This window comes from Poecilia reticulata, chromosome 3 (assembly GCF_904066995.2).
Source record: "Poecilia reticulata chromosome 3, P_reticulata-male-v2, whole genome shotgun sequence".
In the NCBI taxonomy this organism is placed as follows: Eukaryota; Metazoa; Chordata; class Actinopteri; order Cyprinodontiformes; family Poeciliidae; genus Poecilia; species Poecilia reticulata.
The window spans coordinates 27,163,723-27,182,053 of record NC_088832.1 but is presented as its reverse complement, the minus strand read 5'-3'; the positions used below and the strand labels follow the sequence as shown (position 1 = coordinate 27,182,053).

The 18,331-nt window shown below is 40.6% G+C and overlaps 1 protein-coding gene across 1 annotated transcript in view; it reads left to right on the top strand.

Annotated features, from left to right (window-relative positions):
• The first annotated feature begins 87 nt into the window (after window positions 1-87).
• The window catches only part of wtip (WT1 interacting protein), a 30,013-nt gene continuing 11,769 nt past the window's right edge, over window positions 88-18,331 (top strand). Inside the window, exons 1-2 of the mRNA XM_081605389.1 lie at window positions 88-3,364; window positions 11,219-11,320. Of these exons, the coding sequence (XP_081461515.1) occupies window positions 1,867-3,364; window positions 11,219-11,320 (1,600 nt within the window). The 5' untranslated portion in view covers window positions 88-1,866. The remainder of the gene's footprint in view (window positions 3,365-11,218; window positions 11,321-18,331) is intronic.

Sequence of the window (18,331 nt, the reverse complement as noted above, 5' to 3'; positions counted from 1 at the left end):
ATGAAAACAAATGTGATGCTACGATCTACTCTGTATTGAAACGCTGCTAACTTGACCGTTGATCAGCAGAAAGCCATTGGCAACCTGAGTTTTCACAAAATACTTGGTTAGAAAGTTGAGTGGAAAGAAAAATGTAGAAACGGTCCACTAGCAACAGGGATAAGCTGTTGCTAGTGGACTGAGATGATTTTGAGGCAAAACGCATTCAGCAGGTTGAGGGATATTCATAAGGCGTTGACGGCAACTGGAGTCAGAGATTCAAGAACACCAGACTGAAGTATCCAGGAAATGACACAACTGTCACATTCCTTGTGTTAAGTCACTCCTGAACTACAGGCAAGATCAGAAGGATCTTACCTAAGCTGAAGAGAAAAAACACTGGAGTGTTGCTTAGTGGTCCAAAGTCGTCTTCTCAGCTAAACTGTATATTTCATTTGGAAAGCAGAGGCCCAGAATCTGGACGATCAATGGCGAGTCACAGAATCCAAGCTGCTTGAGAGCCAGTGTGAAGTTTTCACAGTCAGTGATGATTTGGTGAGTCGTGTCATCAGCTGGTGTAGATCCATTCACTTTTATCAAACCTATCAGGAAATCTTAGACCAGCTTATGCTTTGCTTTCCTGACAGACTTTTTGAAAATGCTGATTTAATTCTCCTACTGGACTTCTCGGTGGACAACACTGGCAAAAAGTACGAGTATCTCCTTCAATAGTCACTGTGCTGGACCTAACCCGAACAATCTGTGGAGTTTTGTTAAAATGAGAGACATCTAACTGAACTATACAGGCGAGCTGAAGGCCACTTATAGCAAAATGGACTTTCTTAAAGCCTCAGCATAACCATAACTTAATTTCTCCACAGCATTGATGAGGTCTTGTAGGGAAAAAAAAAAGGAGCTCAGACTAAATGTGTACCAAGATATAACAATCAAAGCTAACAGAAATATAAGCTTGAAATACACAAATAAAATAAAAAGAATCTAAGTTTCACGATTTGATTTTGCTTACTGAAATTAACTTGGTAACGATTTTCTGATGCGTTTGATACGTGTAGTCTAATGTAGCGTTATAATGTGGCAACAGGCGCTAAATAAAGAATTTTTAGCGCATTTTTCCCCCAGATAAATCGCGCAATAGAGAAATAAAAAGCAGAGAAACTCCTGTTGATCTCTGTTGAGTGAAGGGCATTTCTGCTGCAGGAGGACTAGGACCAGGTGAAGCATGCTTTGTGGCGTATTTCAGTCTGCACAGGATGAATGCAGATGTCCCCTTCTCTCTAAACTATTCTCTTCAGACTCGGGCAGCCCCTTGCTGAGTTGGTCGCAATCATTGTTTCTCTGCAGCATTAACCACATTCCAGAGAGGCGCATCGCATCCCGTCTCCTTCCCCACATTCCAGAGAGGCGAACGAGTCCCCCGCGTAAAAACGCCTTTAAATTCAATTCCCCCGCTCTCACTGCGCACATACCGGAATAAGAAGCATATGTGTGGAATATGGGATTATCCAACACGGTCTAGCTTCCACTGAAGCGGCTGTAAGAGAAATCTAGAGGAAAAACCAACAAGGAGAAATTCCTCCGCGCAGCGCGCCATTGACTGTAAAGACCTTTCAACTTAACAAAAACTGAAGTTGACAAACGCATCGCTGTCGGCTGATACTGTGAGAAAGAGTTTGGTTTTCGGCGCTGGGAGGGAAGCGGAAGGGGACGATGCGGCTTGCGGTGCGGGTTTGCTCCTCGGCCGGCGGTTTTGCGTGAAGGAGCGACGGCTGCGCGGCGGCGTTTTGTTTTGATTTCCATGTGAAACACAATTAGAGCTCCGCGGAGCGCAGCGCACTCTCAACTTGTTTCTCGCCTCTGGAGCGCAACATGGAGCGTTACGAGGAGGACCTGGGACTCCGGGCCGCTACCCTGATGGAGGATCTTTCCCTGTACGAAGCCTACAAAGACGGGATGTACAACGCGAGGAGGGACTTGGTGATAAACCCAGATTTGGACTTCTCCGCTCCGGCGGTGGCGGGGCTGAAAACCAAGCCGATGAATGGTACCTCTGTGCTCCACCAGCAGCATCACACTTTGGAGAATTTCACGCCGGGGAATAAAGTGTACAACGCGGCTCCTGTGCGTCCCGTGAACTGCAGCCGGCCGGTTCCCGTGGATTTCTGCGCCCCTCAGAGAGACTCTCCGTACAGTGAGGAGGGCTGCTGCACCAAATCCGAAGTGGCTCTGCCGTGCTACTCTGGCACGTCCGAGAGGCACCGGAGGTACTCCTTAGAGGTGCAGGGCCACAGGTACAGCACCGGCTCCACCTTTGATGGAGTGCCTCTCAACAAAGCGGTGCCGCTGCCCGACAACAGGTGCAACAGTGTCTGCATAACCAGCAGCAGCCACGACGGGAGGTACGGCGCCGCCAGTCCCCGCTCCAGCCTGGCGTCGTCCCTGTCCTCTCAGGAGCAAAGCAAGCATGCCAGCCCGCGATCGAGCATCAGCAGCCCGCGCACCAGCCTGGTGGTACCGGGTCAGGATAGGTACACCAGCCCCAGGACCAGCTTGGTTCACTGTGAGGGCAACAGCATCCTCAGCCCTCGATCCAGCTATGCAAGCACGGCCAGTGACACGAGCAAACACTCCAGCCCCCGGACCAGCCTCAACAGCTGCGACTGCTGCAGCAAGCCCAGCAGCAACCGAACCAGCGGCATCAGCATGGGCTACGACCAGAGGCACACCAGCCCCAGGTCGAGCACGGCCAGCCAGTACTCCTTCACCACCAGCCCGAGATCCAGCTACTCTGACTCGCGGTACGGGCCTGTGGTCAACCATGACCTGGAGGGGTCCATGATGCTGCACGCTGCGCCGCTGGCCAGTCCCCGCTCCAGCATCTGCAGCCAGGACGGGAGCGCCAGGCCGGGGACCGCGGCGAACTGCGTGGTCAGCCCGCGATCCAGCATCTCCAGCCACAGCTCCAGAAGCTCCCGCAGCTCCCGGGGGTCAATGAGCACCTACCCGGACCTGCAGCTGCCCTCGCCCAGGTCATCCATGCTGGGCAGCGGTCTACCCGAGGACGCCTTACTGCAGGAGTACGGAGACTCTAACGGGGCTCAGATTCGCACCCATCTGCAGACGGTGTCCGAACCGCAGCCGCAGCTGGCTCAAGCCGGGGGGACGGTGGAGATAAGCGCCGGCTCGCCGTCCTCCTTTAGCTACGGCGTGTCGTCGAAGACGGCCTCGTCAGGGCAGAGGTATAAGTTACCTTACCAGGTGACCCCCAGCCGAGAGAATGGGCCGAGCCAGGCGGAGAAACGGCTGGAGGCGCTCACCTTGGAGCTGGAGAAGGAGTTGGAGATGCACATGAAAAAGGAATACTTTGGTAGGTTTGTTGACTTTTTGAGAAACAAGTAATTTATCTATCCGACACTGTTACTGTTGATCTAAGTTAGAGATGCGCCAATAATCAATAATCTTACTATTCTCCTGTCTGATTCATTTCTTGTTAAATAAATAAATCGAGCAAAGTCCAGGTATTTTTTTGGTTCATTAAGACATCAATCAACTCTTGATGAATGATGAAGGTGTCGTCACCTTCATAAGATAATGGCCTACGTCATTTTTTGCCAAAAGTTTTTTTTTTTTCTCCCTAGAACACGTTTTGGAAAGAAAGATTATTTTTATTTTTTGCCAAAAACACTTTTTGGCAAAAAGTTACCATTATTTTAGGAAGGTAAATATATGCTTATGATCCATAAAGAGAAAATCTTTAATTCTTTATTTTATCAGTGAGCAAAGAGCACCTTTTTTTCTCTTTTGTATGCCATATTTACAAAATGTGGAATCGAACCTGAAAGTAAGCCAGAAAATCTATAGCAAGCAGGAAAAACCTGATTGACGCATCTCTAATTATACCTTTTTGATTTTATTTTGTCTTGAGTTTTTCAAGAAATCAAAAAGTTTATTCTTCAGTTATGTTTTTAATTCTGCCTTCATTTGCACGGTGTGTGAACAAGGTAGCTTAAGATAGCCAGGCAGGCTGTTTTGATGAAGTTGCTTTACGGATTAGAAATCTGATCAGAGGAACTCAGGCCCAGTCCAACAGGTCGCCAGTAAAGTTCAGTCAGAATCATGCAATGGTGATGAGACCTTATTCCTGTGCATGCAAAACCTACCAGATTTGATACCATAAAGGAAGCAAAGCCATGAAACATTCATACCGTAGTTCAGTGTAGACAGTCGCTACTAAAACCTGGAATTTCACTGATTTTAAGCGAGGTTTCTCCGTGGCTGTCAGAGCTTATTTATAGGCATTCCTTTTCTTCCAAGTCTGTTTGCAGCATGCTAATGCTACATCACCATTAACAGGTCACCCTCTGGCTGATAAGAGTCGCTTTGTAGGGCAGTGCTAATGTCTTGGCAGAGCTAACATTTGCAGAAAACGGCACGGCGCTGAATGGAGCCCTCTGTTCTGGCAGAGCACACACCCTTCTGTCATTTGGAGCTGTGTGGTCGGGGGTTTGTTGAAAATCAAGTGCACTTTGGGAGTTACTGAACGGGAGTGAGGGCAAGGCGAGCTCAACGCGATCCCCTTGGTGCCATCTGAGAGACATTTTTGGACTAATCACATTTGCTGTTTAAATAACCACCTTCTCTTTCCTTTTATTTTCTGAACTAAAAAAAAAAAATTGTTTTTGCCACGCAGTACGCTATCACGAGACTTTGTCTTTCAAATATGTTAGGATTGCTGAGAAAGTTCCAGTCCACCTTTAGAGTTTTCAGACAGACAAATGGTCGCAGGGAGAAAACAGTGGCTGTTTCTGTTGCCTGTGCACTTGCTCGGAGTGAGCCGAGACAGCTGTGGATTTGTTCCAGAAGAGCAGGTGAAAGCAGGGAGATGGAAGACAGGAGGGAGAGCTGGGAGGAGGAAGAGCTGAGGAAGATAATGGAGGTGGTAATAGATAGAGATGGATAGAGAAAGGAGGAGGGAGGGAGAAGAATGCAGTCAGACGCTCCTCAGTTTGAGCCCAATAGAGACAGCTCTGTTTCTGTAGCGACAGTGTAGAAATTGATCGCCGGGGCTTCTTTCAGGGGGCCCCAGCGATGCCTGCCAGTGGTCCCGCTCTGCCTGCTCCGTGCTGCCGGCTGGCCCTTGTGTGGCCTCTGTTTGTTGTGGTTGCAGAGGAGCTGTGAATCAACAGCTGGGCCCGATGGAAGCTTGCAAATGAAGCAGCAGAGTGAGGCCCGCTCCACCCCTCCTCTCCAGCAGCCCCACACCCCACCCCACCCCGACTCCCCCGCAAAAGCCCTTCATTAACCAGCCAGTGGGGAGTCGGGCAGCACCAGACACTTGGCACACGATCTTGGCTGGCGGGCCAGACATAGTTAGTGGGGGTCAAGTCTGATCACCTGCCCAGAATTATAATGGCAGTAGTCATGCACATGCCTGACACACACATGCTGACTTGTGGACAACAGCGTGCAGCATTGGTGTCGCACTGAAGCCTCAGACATGCTGCATGTTTGAAGAGCTCACTACCATTTATGCAAAGTTGAAAAAAAAAACAACAAAAAAATCAAACAAACTAATGCATGAGGATAGTTGTTCTTTTAACGTTACTTAATTATTATTACTTAAAATGTAAATGTGAGATCTTCATGTTGCAATATTAGGCTACACTAGTTCTGATAGATAGCATGTGTGAACTAAATCGTCTTAGTATTTCTTAAATCAATCTAAAGGCACCTTTTCATTCCTATCATCTGTATTACAAATATAAGTCCTGCTGAAACGATTAATCAGATTAATCGTGAATAATCGATTACTGAAATAATCATTAAATAACTCTGTAATCAATTAGTTGTTAATTGGAGAATACAGACTCAAAAAAGGCCATTTGCTGAAAAAAAAATCACATATTCAGAGCAGTAATTCAGATAAAACTGTACAAAAAATATATTTGCACAAGAAAAAATCTTTTGTCTATAAATTTGTTATAACTAAAGTTTGTCAAGTGGCACAGTTTTTATTTCACCTGGTTCAAATTCTGGAAAATGTAAAGGTCCCCTCACCAGTTTGTCAGTATTTTAGATATTTAAAACAAAAATAAATAATCAATAATTATCAATATTGACTGATATTAAATGCCTATGTCCCTCAACCTAGTCAAACCTCAGGTGTTACAGTGCACTTAATCCACTTTCTCCACTTTTTTTTCCTTGAACATACATCCTGTGTTGTAAGAAAACATCTGTAGAGATTCTATTTTATTTAGCAGCAGTGCAGTAGAAACAAAACCTGACATTGGAGAAGTTCTCAGAGTTCTTATTTTTGGTCTGTAAGAAGCCAAAACCTCACAGGATGGCTGTTAAAAGTTTGATGAATCAGGCTGCGCAAGTCTGCTTACAACCCACAGCACATACACCGTTTTTGGTCAAAGTAACACAATCTTTGTAAGACTCTCTAATCATATATTCCAATAACATTACATAATCTCAAGCTGTGCCGTCATTACATCCAGTTAGTTGGAAAGAGTTTCCTCTCTTTGATCTCCAGTATTAGATTTCAGTGATATTTCCTTTTTCTTCCCCCCCCCCCAGAAAGGCTCAGCTACCAAATGCATGTGAATCTGACACCAATAAAGCTTTCTCACAAGAATAATGCACTGGTGTTGAGCAGGGTGCCTTCTGCCAGACTGCCATCTGAAACATAGACATTACGGCTGGGAAAGCCACAAATGTATGTTGCGTTAAGTGATGGTGTTTTATTTTTAACCATGGAGTGCACGCTGCATCCTGTTCCCTGCCAAATCTACATGCTCTGACATGGGCACACGAGAGATCCTGCATCCTGTTTTCCAATGACTAACAAAGAGCGCTAAGGAGATTTCCCCCCTGTCCTGTAAGACCATAACCACATCCTCACTTCAGAGACGCTCCAGGATTTATTGCATGTGGGACAATAAATCACGTTTACTGTTAATGTTTACAAGTTGACGCGTGAAAATTCAAAAGTCTTGCTAGCACATGGTGTGGGGTTGTTAAGTAACAGCAGCAGCAGCAGAGCTTCAGCTAGATGGAAGAAAGATGTGGAGGTAATTCGATGGAGCTGTGTAAATAAATCATCCTCTTCTGTCTAGTTGTTGGAGTCAAAGCCAAAGAGTCATGGCGGGAGATCGTTTACCACGGATTATTCATGCAATGAAGCCATACAAAAGAATAAAGTATAATAGGATCCATATCTCTAATGCAGTGCTTTGCGAAAGTATGCGTACCCTTTGAACTTTTTAACATTTTGACACGCTACAACTTCAAAGCTGCCTGTAATTGAGAAGTGGAAGGAAAGTAATTCATGGTTTTCAACCCCATAAGTCAGTGCTTTGTAGGACAACATTTTGTTGCAGTTCCTACTGTAAATCTTTTGGGTTATTTGTCTTCTACTAAAGTTCATACGCTGTCACTTAGACTGGTTGGAAATGTCTACATGCATCAATTTTCAAGTTTTGCCTATATATAGGTCTGGACTTTGACTGGGCCATTCTAAAACATGAATATCCTTTAATCTAAACCAAAAGTCTCCAACCTGTAGCTCCAGAGACAACAAGTGGTCCTTTGAACTTTCCAAAATGGCTAAAAATGATGTAGAAGCTTTGTAAATATAGATACAAAAACAAATGCAGGCCGTTTTATTTATTTATTTTTTTCATGGAACAATCACATTGAATTTCCACAACAAATTGACACCAAATTTACTTTTATGTTGGTAGCTATATACTTTTATTCATTTATATATTTTCTGTTGTAGCTCTCTGGTAGTGTGTTTAGGTTTGTTTTTGTCTTGCTGAAATATAAATTCCTTTCTTAGTCTCAAGTCTTTTGTACTGAACTCTTGTTAAAGTAAGACATGATTCTGCCACTTCCATATCTCACCTTGGGGAAACATACAAGTGGCAGCTAAGTCATCGAATGGCCAGATTTATGGTAAAATAACTAATATTTTCTGTCTTGAGCTGTAATTTTAGGTGGGCAGTCACGTCTTGGGACGTTTACAGCTGTGACATGCTCTTTCCATTTTTAAATGATGGATTTAGGAAGGCTCTGTTAGACGTTCAAAGCTTGGGATTTTGTTTGATAACCTCACCTGCTTTAATGTTTTCCACAACTTTATCCTTGACCTGTCTGCTGTGCTCCCTGGCTTGTGATGTGGTTTGTTCACTTAATGTTCTCAAATAAACCTCTGGAGCCTTCACAGAGCAAAAATATTTATAGTAAGATTAAGTTACACACAAGTGGAATCTATTAGCTAATTAGGTGACTTGTAAAGGAAATTGGTCAGATGTGAGGAATAAGAATAAACATCTCATCTAACCCACTTTTCAGACTTATATATGGAAAAATAATCAAAAACTATTCATAAATATGCATAATAACTGAAAACTTTGGGGCTAAAGCACAGTGAGTTTATTTTGGGATCATTGTTGACTTGCATGTGATGTAATCCAGATAATCATTGATTTTCCTTCTTTACACTTTTGGCCTACAGCCTTTGGCCTGAGAGACACCAGCCAGTGACAAGGAAGCCTAAAATCAGGGTGATTAATTCAATTTCACAACCAATAATTGTCTAACTTAAGAGTTACAACATGCAACTCTGTGTTTGGTGCTTCCAAGCACAGTCCTCACATTTTCAAGGCGTTTGAGATTAAGGCCATTCCAGAATCATTCATGTTTGCCTGCTTTGTTCACTCAGTCACAAGTTTTGATGTATTTGTGTTCGTTGTCCTGTTGGAAAATCTGTTTTTGTTGAAGTTTCAAACTTACAGCCGTTAATTTTATCTGAAGTTGATCAATTTGTCTCCTCACTTGTTGAATGCTCTGTAGCAATGTCACCCAAATAGACCCACAGCATGATTTTAACACCACCACCACCATGCTTCACGGTTAACACAGTGTTATTGCTGAACATTGTAACCGATGTGTCTTCTATTAGAGGGCAGCAGTGTGGTAGTATCTGTGTGTTAGCAGAACAAAACCCCAAACAGATTTGAAACTGATTTACAGAAATGGCCTTCCCAATTTCTGACCTCAAGCCCATTGGCAACACAAAAAAAGTAAAATAAAAATAAGGGTCCACGTAAGTCAAATGAGATGAGAACGCGTATTTAAAAGGTCTGTGTTTGGTGCCGTTTTACTTTTTGAAGCCAGATGGGAGAAGCAATGAATTGGAGGAAGGAGTGTTAATTTAGCCACTGTCAGCTTTAGTTTAGTATAATTGGTTGTAAGGTCAATCAGTTCATCCAGATGCTAACTCTTTGGTGCTTGCGCGGTCGAAACCTCATCTTTTTGTTTGTACACATACGATACTGCTTCCCTCAAACACTGCACACAACAAGTAGACTGTTGCATTGAATTTTTGGTGCTTTCTGTTATTTATTCATTTGGTATAAACATTAAAGCAGGAAACACATGTTCCAACAGCGTTTCCACGTCTCTGTTTTCAGCTCGTCGAAGTAATGAAAAAATGTAATTAAGGTTTGTTTTGCATTTAATTTAACGCAAATTTCACTGGAACTGTTGCGAAATAATTACCAAACTCCACAACGTCGTCACTGGCACCGTGCAAATGCTTCAAATGCATTCTGAGAAATCTGTATTTCAATGATAAAGGAATGTATTTATTTCCTCACATGAGGGGAGGGGGGTGTTGGCGTTCAGATCCCCTGGTGGGATCTTGTACGAAGTTGCATCCTGTGGGTACTCTGACCCAAGACTCACCCCATCTAGGCTCTGACCCTGCACTCGCTGAGGAATGTGACCTCAATGAAGGTTGTCTTGTGTTGGAGAGATTTTAGATCGTTAAGCTTCTGCTGCTGCTGTCCATCAAACCGTGTGAGACACTGCTTTCTTGTTTGCTAACTGATGATGACAGTAGTTTGTGGAGCCGGTTACTTGGTGGGAGACGGTGGATGGTTTTTGTCTGTAGGTTCAGCAGAGCATCAGCCAATGTCTGGAAAAAACACCTGTATGCACGGACATCTGTGTACTAGACGCTCAAGATGGTTGGTGCATCTCAATCAATTTTTGAAATGCATATTTATTTTATTTAATCATTTAAAAGAAATACTCATATGGATTAATTGCACATAGAACAATGTATTTTTTGTATAAATTTAGAAAATTCTTATAAATCAAAAGGGATTTTCTGAGGAAATTTGTTCTAGTTGATGTGGCTTAAACATAAGATCTGAAATTAGTCTACCACACTTTTACCTTCCACTCAACTTTCCATTAATATGCTTTGGGTTCAATGTGAGAGCCGTTACTTAACATTTTGATATGAAAAAAAGTATTTTTTGTTGTTCTTTTGTAATCTTAATTTCTGGAGGGAATTAACTCTGGGTTAAGCAATACATATACAAGTTTTCACTCAATTTGTAAGGAAAGTATGTTTTCCTTTTTTATATAATTGTTTTAATAAATCAACTTTTTAAATATATTCTGTTGTCAAGATACACAGTAGTGTCTATATTTAAAGGATTGTGATTTAGTTAGATTAACATGGTATGTTTGATGTGCTAGGCTGAATATTTTTTAGTTAAATTTGTGAAATTTAAGGTAAAAATGACTCTGGCTAATCAGTTTGACATTTCCTGTAAAAAGGAAAAGTACGGGAACATTGTCTTCCAGCCTTTTCCTTTTGGAAGGTGTCTCCCATCCACATTGTTTCCTCTAAAGGCTTTTTTTTAATATAATCTTCAACTTTCGTCAAGTCGTCTGCCTTCTAACAGTATGATGTAATGCATGGAAATGACAAAAGGGAGCCTTGTACAGTCACAGTCTCAATTTATTCATAAAATATTTCTTCTGATTTAACATTCACAGTCCCTCCCCTTTTCAGCAGAGCTGCGTGTCTAGAACAATTTGTTAAAATGTATGTTTTAATGACAAACCTATGAATTTCCTAATTCTGTTTGCCTTCAAAGCCGATCGGAAGCACAGAAAGCTGAGTAATAATTGTAATAGTAGAAATAAAGCCCAAGCAGTAAGACATCTTCCCATTGTCTTAACAAGAAAGGAGTGGGGGATGACATTGTTGCACATCCAGAAATTCTTCTTCATGTCTGCATTGTGACAGCTGCACTGCGTTTTGCTGTCTTATAAAGCTTAATCTCTTTATTCTGCTGCTTTTTCTGAGAATATGCATAACAGACAATAACGGAGCCATTGTCTATGACAGGTATCTGCGTGAAATGTGGGAAGGGAGTGTACGGAGCCAGCCAGGCATGCCAGGCCATGGGGAACCTCTACCACACCAACTGCTTCACCTGCTGCTCATGTGGTGAGTAACACCTACGTATATCATAGCTAAACTTTCCTGTGATTATTTTGATGACGCTTTAATGGACTTTAAAACTACAGCGTCTGCAAATAAATGAAGAAAATGGGCACCTTTAGTTGGTAAGAGTTACTGAATCCAAAAGGTTCAGATTCAGTATGCGTCATACAAACCCCTGGCCAATCAGACAACACTTTGCACAGAGCTTCGTCGAGTTCGGCAGGCAGATGACGCTCTGCGAACAAAATAAAGCTATTTTCGAGAGACGATTTTGGAACTTCAGATGAAGCCAAAAGAGAGAAAAACAACTTTTCATTTCATTTTTTTAAAACGTCAAAAACACTGACACACATACAATGACATCAGTCATGATCATCATAAGTTTTGGTGTCGTTTAATTTTTGATTCATCGCCGAGATTTACTACAGGATATAAAATATTATGTGTCACGATGGTATATGAAATGCTTTACAAATGTTCTTCACAGAAGCCACAGAAAAAATGGCTCCACAAAGGCATTTAGGAACCAGAAATAACTTTTTTTGAAATAACACTGCAGACTAGAAATTGATATTTAACTTGTTTATATCAGGTTTTTTTTTTTAAACAAAATTAAGGAATAATCATAGCAAATTGTAATCAAATAATATAAACAGTATTTCTTTCCAGGGGGTGAGCAATCTACAGTGTCTTGTAGAAAAAGAAATGGCTGACTTTGTATTCAAGTCACTGCAGAGGCTTTCTGTTGTCACTGCTTTTGAACATCAAGTTTGACATTTTTTATCCTATCGACAGTGAGAAAGACACGGGCCTCTCAGATGTGACGTTGGAGTGGATTCACTTCTCTGTGACAGTTTGAAAGGAAGCAAAAAATCTGCAAAAAATAAAAAATGTTTGCATAAAATCTAGGAATTTTATCTCTTATACTACATGTTATTATATCCTTTATTGAATCCAGAGAAATCTTTTACTGCATCCATACATGCAAAATAAAGTTAAAGATGAGTCATTAGGCTTTTTATAAGGGTAAAGTTACAAATTTAGCTAAATAAGCAGCATTTTTGTTTCCTCTGAGCAAATTTCAAGGTAAAGTCTCAGTAGAGTTTAATCAACTCTTGTTTACTTTTGTCCCGGTAGAACGTGCGTGTCTATTAACCTGATGGTGAATATTAATACCAACAGCATTTACAGGTGGTGAGATAAACTTAGGTCCTCATTCAGCCATATTTATCACCTTTTCAGTTGTTTTAAACTTTATTTTGTAAGCTAAATTACTTTTAAATATAAGAGGTCTGTTCTCTTGTCTTTTCCATTTTGAAGAGGGCACTGTATCACATCATATTTGAACTCCAGAGGAAAAAGGTGGAGAAAATAATTACTAATTAATAGTTTCTACACAAACACATTAACTTAAATAACTAATTGCATGGTCTTGAGTAAATGTGGATGGCAGTGTAATTTGTTCAGCCTCGAAGGATGAACAACAGCAATAAGTTTTATTTCTAATACAGTCATCCGTTTAATAACTTTTTTCTCTCCTACTTCAGCAACAAAACCCTAAATCACATTTCACACTCCTGCTTTCTTCCGACCTAGATGCGTGAAGATGTTTGGGGCGTTATGAAATGTAAAACACTGAAAAGCAGAAGTGTTGAGTAACTGATCTTCTATATATATCGCCAGAATGGGGAAGTTGGCCAAAGGCAGCAGAAAAAACAGCAACCCCTTCCACTTTTTTTTTTTTTTTTTTTAAATAAAACATAATGCTACTTGTGTTGCTTTATTAATAAATCATAAGCTGGTTTTATAGTTGACATCAAAACTATCTCATGCCTAAGAAATGTTCCTCAATAATGCAGCAATGAAATAAATTGTTTAGTTATTTTTCTCTTTCTCCACAAAGTACAGTAAGGATTGTGTTTGTGCGTCGTTTCGTTTTTTTTTTTTTCTTTGGACGCCCCTGTCACCCAACTCTGGACCACCTCTCCTGTTTCCCGTGGAAACAAGAGGAAGATGGTTAGAGCGAGCTTTTCAGCCTGGATCCATTCTTATGTGCAGCATGTATACTGATCCTTCACCTCGACCCCTTGGGCTCTGGAAGAACTGCTATAATTTACATGTAACCAAAGCCACATAGTTTCCGATTTATTGTGTGTCGAATGAAAGAGGGGCCAGATGCCGAGTGTCTAGTTGCTGAGGTTGCGAGGTATTCTGTGGAAAACAAGCCTCGGGTCCGGTTGGAAGCTGTTTTAATCGGCCTTATGATACTTTTACAGTTTGCTTCGAGGTCGTCTTTCAGCGATTGAACAAAGAAATCGTGACATTAGGTCTTTGAACCCGACCTAGACTGAAAGTGTTAACTGTGTTAGACGTACCTGGATTTAGACAGAAAACAGAGACCTGAGAGGTTTATCAGAGGAATCATTTCCACGATTCATCAGCAGGTCATTTTCGGAGATCCAAGTCGCTTAGCAGGCTAACCCACCTCTCAGGATAGTTTATTGGTAACATAAACGACATAATCTATCAGTTGACCTCTTGTAAATGGGAATGTTTTCTTTTTATGCAGTGTTTTGCAGGCCTCTGAGAAGTTTAGTTTCAAAGTGCCTGCAGTTGTCATAACACACTCCAGTGATTTATGAGGAGCTGCGTTCTCATGTCTTCAGTTAGTTTTTTGGTTTCTTTTTTTTTTTTTTGTGCAGAAGTCCTCTTGGAGTCTGGAACTCCACAGTGAGGCCGAGTTTGCTGAGACATTGCTCGCTGGTAGCCTTGGGCTTTGTTTAACCATGCATAATTGAGCCCTCCTCTTGGCTTACTCCCATGGTTGCACCCTTTTTTCATGAGATGGCCAAGAATGCAACCCTCCCCACCACCACTTCAGCCAGCCATCCCTGGAGGACCTCAATCGCACACACGCACACACACACACGCACGCGCACGCACACACACACACAGACGCACATGCAGAGTCACTAAGTGTACCAGACCTGCTTATCAGAGAGGGCAGGCCTGCTATGGACTCACTTTAAATGGCACACGCATGCCAGAATGACTGTGTACTTGCTCTGCCACACGTACAAAAGAGGAAGTTGTTTTGGGTCTGTTGAACACTGATTTCTGTCTTTCAGGCATCGCAGTAAATATGTTGCTTGGGGCCGGTCATTTTGTCCTGGAGCTGCACACTTTTATCTGAAGTCCCAGAGCGATAGTTGACCTTTTTTAGAAGTGTGTGAATAGTTACGTGTAGTCAGTACAAGGGTTCTAATAGTTTATTATTATTATTATTATTATTATTATTATTATTATTATTATTATTATTATTATTATTATTATTATTATTATTATTATTTAGTTTTATTTGACTTTTTATTTGTCTAATTCAGTTAGTTTTAATTCATTTTTTGAGTGTGTTTGCTAGTTCTGGTCAGTTATAAGTTAAATATTGTTTTATTTTTCTTAGGCATAGTGCTAGCTTTAGTTTTCAGCTTCAGAATGGTCAGAGTATTATATTGTGATTATGTATACATCGATTGCCCAACAGAAGATACAATTTTCATAAGATTTTCACCACCAGGAGTATGGAGGACTGTAATTTGACGTAAACTGCTTGTGTGGGGGGAAAAAATAATCATTTCGTCTCAGTTCATTCATTCAAATAGATTCATAACCACAAAAGCAAAAGATGTCACAGCTGTAATTTCAGTATGTTTTAACTAGTTTTATAAATTCACAATATAGTACCAGTTAGTTTAAAATTTTCCCCATTAATTATGATTTTATTTATTTCAGTTAACAAAAATGCTTTCTCAATTTCATTTCATTAAAACCACCTTGGCCAGTACCTTACCTGCTTCATCAAAGCAATTCAGTTTAGAAAATCTACATTTCTACTGGAAAAATTGAGCTAAAAGGAGGAAGAGTGTGGTACAAAGACATGATGGGGAAGGAGTCTGGGTTGTCAAGGAAGTATGAGAGTCACAAAAGTATTTACATCTCATGAACCTTTCCACATCTTCGTAAGAAGATGAAATATTTTAGTGGCGCACGACAAATCGGAACACAGAAACATGTGGCATCACATGCAAAATGTCAAATTTAGCAGCAAACAAACAGTTCACACCAACCCCTTCTGTGAAGTGTTGAAACATGGTGGTGGCAGCATCATACTGCGGAGATGTTTTTGTTTTCTGCATCTGCTCAGAGCTGATAGGAAGATGGATGGAGCGAAAAGATTTTTAGAAAGAAATTCTGTTAGAAGTTGCAAAAGACATAAAGCTTGACCAGGATGATGACACACACGTTGCTCACTCGCTCCACTTCTTCTTGTTAGCCAGTTAGCATCACCTGGACAACTCACGGTTACTCATTTCTGTGTCAGAGTGAGGAGGACTCGGGTGTCGAACTGTAGCTGACACCAGTCAGAATAAATCTGAGAAGTGGAAGATTGATTTGTTTTAAAACTCAAACAGGATGTTTACATCCTGAAGCAATAAATTACTCTCAGTTACAGTTATATATATATATAAATATATATATATGCTGTTTGAAAAAGTCTGTAGCTTGCTGGAAATGAATAGACGTTCTCATTAGCAGAGAGAACGGTCGGTAAGCTGTGGCTAACGAGCCGGGAGAAGTGGTGTGTTTTTGACACCCTCTATGTAACCTTTCTGCTTTGTTTGGGCTTGTGGGTAAAATAATAACCTGAAGACTGGGAGGTGTGAGAAATGCCATATACAGGAGCAAGGCCTTGTAATACAAACAATGTTTGCTCCCTCTAGTTTAGGCCAAAGTGGTAAATTTAAATAAATCATTTATATGTTTTAGATCTTTAGTCTCATTTACATCTTTCTTTAGTCTGAAATCAAATCCGTTCGGTCAGGTATGCAGAATCAATTTTAAATATGTTTTGTAGAAGCAGCAGACCAAATCAGTTGAAAATAGGTAAACTAGAGCTTTTGGTAAAATATTGACTTCAAAGCAAAAAAAAAAAAATTTCTGTTTTCAAACCCCAAATGCAGAGAGATGGAAAGTGAAGACGCTCTCATTAATCCTCTCCTCCACGGCCCCTTTGGTGCATTAGAAAAAGCAACAACTGGAACTTCCTCTGCTAAATTTGGAGTTTGTATGACATTAACAAGGCTCATATGCATTTTGTAGTTTCAAATTTAAATCCCATATGCTCAAAAGAAGTCACAGCAGCTAGTAATCAGTGTTTCATTATTGAAAAGCTCATTCACTTCTGTAACTCAAATCATCTAACACATTCTAATGGCACAAAAGCTGATGATTTTCAGTCCTCTGTTTGTGTTAATTATTAGGATTTTCACCTTACAGCTGCTGAAAACGTAACTTTTGATATCAGAATACTGTATTTTGTCGGCTCCCCTTCATTCCACTGCGTTCGGAAAGTGTTGTGAATTTGAAGAGCACTTGAGTACCGTAAACTCATTGTCTAGTTCAAGGAACCAGTTTGAGACGAGTTGAGCTCCATTACCCCTCAGGAGCCTGAACCGCTATCACAAAGAAGATGAATCCAGGTTTTCAGGGGATTTTTTATTTATTTATTTTTTTACACCAAATCTGAGCCTAAAACATCTAAATGTCACAGCTAAAACTGAAGACTCATTGGATCAGGTTTTACAAATCCGTTATCGCCCAATTTTGGTGAGGCTGTGTGAACTGGAACCCCAGTTAGAGGTGGGCAACACAGAGTTGGAACTTTATTGCGATATTTTGTAGTACTTTTGTGATAATGATGAACATTATTTCAAAAAAACTATTCGTAAACACTGCTCTTTAAAAACAGGCGTCTTATTTAAAGAAGTGTGATTTATATCACTAAGCTGCACGCAGAAATTACATTTAGTCATATTTTGAAATGTACTGATATTTATCGATGCTCTTATGGAGCTGACAATGGAGAAAATATTTTTTAAAACTTTTTTTTATATAATACTGTCAGTTTTGTTCCTTACTTAACATCATTAATTGAAATTTAACAAGGCAATAATAAATCACAATTTTTATCATGATAAGAGGTTTTTCACGATAAATGATAACCGATACAATAAATGCCCAACCCTAATCTCAGTTTCTTGTTTCTAGCTGTCAGAAGACGTGTTTAGCTTCTGTCATCTTGAACCAGCCTGCCCATTTTCCTCTGGCGTCTAATAAACAGGCTGACAAGTCTAAATTAGTAGGTCGGTGTTCAAGCTACCCAGATTGTGTAAAAAAATAAATAAAAAAAAACCATTGGCTGAAAACTGGTGGCTGAAAAAGGAATGTGTCTAGCTGCAAAAAACAGTGGAGGGATGTCACAGATAGTCTTATCCTTGTCCAGTGTTATTTGCATGATATTTTTGCAAATGATTTCAGTAATGAAATAAATTGTTCAAACTGATTTTAACAGTTGCTTTTGTTAAAGTTGCAACTCTAACGTCACCTAAAATTGTGAAACATTCCAGCAGTGGTTGCTAAATCAAGGCACAGTGAGGAACCGCAAGCCGATACAATATGCTGGCTGGAGGTATTTGGTGCCGTTCGGTTTGTGAATGCACTGCAGAAATACAAAATGTTTCCGTATTTTTGGTCCAGTTTCTAGTGCAAATATGTTAGTACGCTTAAAAAAAGTCAAAACTATCTTACTAGTAACTTTTCAAAAAGAAACAGGAGCTTGTGTTAACTCAGTAATTCCTTAATATTGATGCGAAATAATCTGCCAGTGGAACAAGCATTTTAACTTATAATATTTGAAATATACCTTGTTCCACTTGCAGATAATTTAACTTATAACTAGTACATTTTCACCAATATCAAGAAATTACTGACTTCAAGCTCCTACTTCTTGCTGAAAAGTTCTTGTATGTTAGCTTTAAAGTGTACTAAAATAATGGCACTAGAAACTGAACCAAATAACCCAGATCTGTGTTTTTGCAGTGTGCAAAATGTGTGAAGAAAATGGACCTAAAAGCATTACTTCCTCAGTTGAGATATGAAGCAACCAGAAAGACGTCA